Source organism: Elephantulus edwardii, unplaced genomic scaffold (assembly GCF_000299155.1).
Source record: "Elephantulus edwardii isolate Elephantulus edwardi_28Jun2011 unplaced genomic scaffold, EleEdw1.0 scaffold00024, whole genome shotgun sequence".
Classification (NCBI taxonomy): Eukaryota; Metazoa; Chordata; class Mammalia; order Macroscelidea; family Macroscelididae; genus Elephantulus; species Elephantulus edwardii.
In genome coordinates this window covers 24,876,667-24,880,423 of record NW_006399774.1, presented here as the reverse complement: position 1 = coordinate 24,880,423, position 3,757 = coordinate 24,876,667, and the positions used below count along the sequence as shown (strand labels likewise).

Here is a 3,757-nt window from a genome sequence, read left to right as displayed (position 1 = left end):
GTATAGATTCCTCCTCTGTGTGGATGTATAGATTCCTCCTCTGTGTGATGTATAGATTACTCTGTTGTGTGGATGGTGTGGATAGCTGCTGATTGGAGTGTCTAGACGTCTGCTTGTAGTCTCAGCATCTCTGGTGAACACTGCAGCCCCCGCACATCAGCCTCCTGGCCCGCCCGCCTCTTTTCCCTGGAGCACCCTGGCCCAGTTTCTTCCCTGTGTGTCAGGCCTGCCCTCTCCTCCTGATCTGCTGCACGCCCACTCACTTGTCCTCATCGCTGTTGACTGTGCTGCCACGTGAGGGATTCTGACAGTGTCCACACCTGCTCTGTAGCCCCCATTTCTTCTGTCCTGGCTCTTGCCTGCCCCTGTCTCCCTGTCCCCACCACTCTCCTTAGACAGCAGAGGTTTCCTGATAGTTCTCGGACAGTTCCTTTATACCCTCCTGTCCTCTTGTTCCTTTGCATGGATGTGTGAGATGGCCAGTAGTCCCCCTGAGCTGAATCCTCAGGACAGCTCTGCATGTCCCCACTGTGTCCTGAGGACAGTGTGTCATGGGACCTGGTGTCTCTGGGTTTTCAGTGAGAGCCAGCACTTGGGGCCAGTGAGAGGGATGGGGGCACATTCAGGGGCTGACACTGATGCACCCACAGGAACAGCTCCTTGTGGGACGGTCCTGGGCTCCCTCCTGGGCACGGTGCTTTGCATGAAGTTCAGCCCAGATGACCGCACTGTGGCCGTGTGTGCTGGGAATGGTGTCCTTATACTGGATGTCCAGGTAGGGTGGGAACAGAGATCCTTTGAGCCTCTACAGATATGCTGTGTATGGCAAGCTCTGCGGTGTGGGTTTATGGAGCCTTTGAAAATCACAGCCTGTGCAGTAGCCCTGGGTGTGAGACACCCATCAGTCCGGACCCCATATGGGTGCTAGGGACCTCTGACACTGTCACTCTGTGACACCTCCCTCCTGGTGCAGACTGGGGCTGCTGAGGGATTTGGAGGCAGGATAACAAAATCAGAATCAGCCGTCATCCCACCAGCTCATGTTACTACAGTAAATCCCTGGGATGAGGAAGGTGGGATGCAGGTCGGAGAGAGGGAGAAATAAAAAAGGGCCAAGGACAGGAGAGCCTGCTCCAGAGGAGAGGAGGGAGAGGGCAGGGGAAGGGGGAGGAGCGGAGGGGAGAGGAAGAAGGGGAAGGGGGCCTGGGCTGGGGAGGGGGAGGGAGAGGGGAGGGAGGACTGAAGAGGAAGGATAAACGGGAGGGGGAAGGGGAGGAGAGGGAGGGTAAACAGAGGAGGGAGAGGGAAGGGAGGATGGGACGGGGAGGGCGGACAGGAGGGGGCAGGGAAGGGAGGACTGGGCAGGGAAGGGGGAGTGGACAAGGGAGAGGAGGGGAGAAGGGAGTGGGAGGGTGGGGAGGACTGACGAGGAGAGGGAGGGGAGGGCCGAGGAGGAAGGTGGCTGCTCGGGGGACCTTCTGCAGGTGTGTGTGGAACAGGGCAGGATGGGCAGGAGCAGAGCAGATGGGAGCAGGGTGGGTAGGAATGGAATACACAGGGACAGGATGCAGAGGGGCAGGGCACGTGGACAGGAGAGGATGGACAGGGCAGCATCGACAGGTATAGGGTGCACAGGAGCAGGTGGACAGATGGAGGGTGGACAAGGTTAAGTTGACAGGAACAGGATGAACAGGAGCAGGTGGAAAGAACCAGATTGGCTAGAAATAGGTGAGCAGGAATGGGGTGGACAAGGATAGGTGGACAGAACCAGGGTAGACAGGAGTTGCGAGCAGGTATGTAGTAGACAGGGTCAGGTGGAGAGGAATAAGTGAGCAGGTGTGGGGTGGACAGGGGCAGGTGGAGAGGAGTAGGTGAGCAGGTGTGTAGTAGACAGGGTCAGGTGGAGAGGAATAAGTGAGCAGGTGTGGGGTGGACAGGGTCTGATGGAGAGGAGTAGGTGAGTAGGTGTGTAGTAGACAGGGTCAGGTGTGGGGTGGGCAGGGACAGGTGGAGAGGAGTAGGTGAGCAGTTGTGCGGTGGACAGGGGCAGGGTGAAGGCTGGCGTGGGCAGCAGAGATAGGCACCTCTGTCTAGATCTGCTCAGACCTGGCTTGGTCTGCTCGTTGTCTGCTGAGTCGCTGCTCTTTGACTCTCCACCTCACTTGACTCTGACACTTGACCCTCGCCTGTTGGACTTCACACACTGGGTCACATTGAGAAGTTGAGGTTCTGGAAGAAAACTTTCTCCTGTGGAGGACGTGAGGCTTCTGGCCACTTACCCTGACAACTTCCCCCAGAAGCTTTGTATCCTGGCCAAGCTTCTGGGCCACCTGGCTCCGGTGACCGCGCTGGCATTCTGTACGTGGCAAGTGCACACCGTCATATCTGTGTCGGAGGACAGGAGCTTTAAGGTACACATGGGACATCGGACCTCTCAGAGGCAGGCCTTTCTGGGCTGGCAGTTGTAGTGGGTGATGGGTGTGGTGGGTCAGTGGTTTGGATGGATCTTTGGGTTCCTTGGATTGGTGAGTTTGAGGCATTGGGGGGCTGATGGGTTTCCTAGGTTTTGATGGGTCTGGTGGACTTGTGGGTTTTGGGGGCTGGTGGATGTGGTGGGCTGGTGGGTTTGGTGAGTCAGTGGGTAGGTAAAAGCAGTTGACGTCCTTCATGGTTTCGCTGCCTCTGGAGAAATTCCAGCTCAAGCCCTCACACACTGGACAGTTGACGACTGCACCTCATCTTTGTAAAATGGAATCATGGTGCTGGATTGGTCGTCCTAGGAACTGGGGCCTGGGGGGCATGCGTGGGGGACACGTGGGTGAGGGAACTCTCAGGCACACGCGAGTTGAGTCCCTCTTGGCTGCAGTTGTGACTGTGCTGAGTCTTGGCTGGGAAATGTCGCTTCTTGGCTTTATACCTTCCAGGTCTGCCGAATGCCCGGCTGTCGGTCCCTGGTGGAGTGCTCGTATACTCTTACTCTGTCTGTTGTAGCTGCCTGTCCACAGAAGGTGGTTTGTAGCTGGAGGGTCATGTCCAGCAGAGGCCACGGCTCCACCTCCTTCCCCTCTTGCAGGTGTGGGACCATCGTGTGGGGACAGTAGTGCACACCTCGCCAGTGCTAACAGGTAAGGCTGCGCCCCCCCTCTGCCTCGCTGTTCCCTCACTCCTGTGTGCACACTGCCCCACGACAGGGCTTCCCCTTCCAGCAGTGGGGATGCTCCTCGCATCACAGGTCCTGCGCTGTGAACAATGGAAGTGACTCGTGGTTACTTAGCTCCCTTTTACCTTCAGATGAAGCTTTTGCTCCAAGCACAAGATTGTTTCAGGAAAGTAGCATGTGTCCACTGACATGGGGCCCCATCCTGGGGCCCCATCCCCTCCCTGTGGACAGTGTGTGATGGGGACCCTGCTGACGGCTGGAGGTCATGTGAGATAGGGGCTGTGTGGGTCTCTGACGTATCTCTGTGGCCATTGTGAGGCGAGGTCCCCGACCACTCTCCTGTGTACACTCCTGTGGACAGTGTGAGATGGGTTCCTGGTCTCTGTGGACAGACAGTGTGAGATGGGACCCTACCACTCTCAATGGACAGTGGGATAGGTCCCTGGTTACTATCAGTGGACAGTGGGATGGGACCCTGGCTGTGGGTAGTGGGAGGGGTCCCTGGTCACTCTGTGGACAGTGGGATGGGTCCCTGGTCACTCTGTGGACAGTGGGGTGGGTCCTTAGTCACTCTGTGGACAGTGGGATGGGTCCCTG

General features: G+C 57.5%; 1 protein-coding gene across 1 annotated transcript in view; it reads left to right on the top strand.

The window, feature by feature from the left end:
- WDR27 (WD repeat domain 27) overlaps positions 1 to 3,757 on the top strand; it is a 103,919-nt gene that overhangs the window by 8,589 nt on the left and 91,573 nt on the right. The window contains exons 3-5 of the mRNA XM_006882841.1: positions 651 to 775; positions 2,298 to 2,411; positions 3,074 to 3,125. Coding sequence (XP_006882903.1) covers positions 651 to 775; positions 2,298 to 2,411; positions 3,074 to 3,125 — 291 coding nt within the window. The remainder of the gene's footprint in view (positions 1 to 650; positions 776 to 2,297; positions 2,412 to 3,073; positions 3,126 to 3,757) is intronic.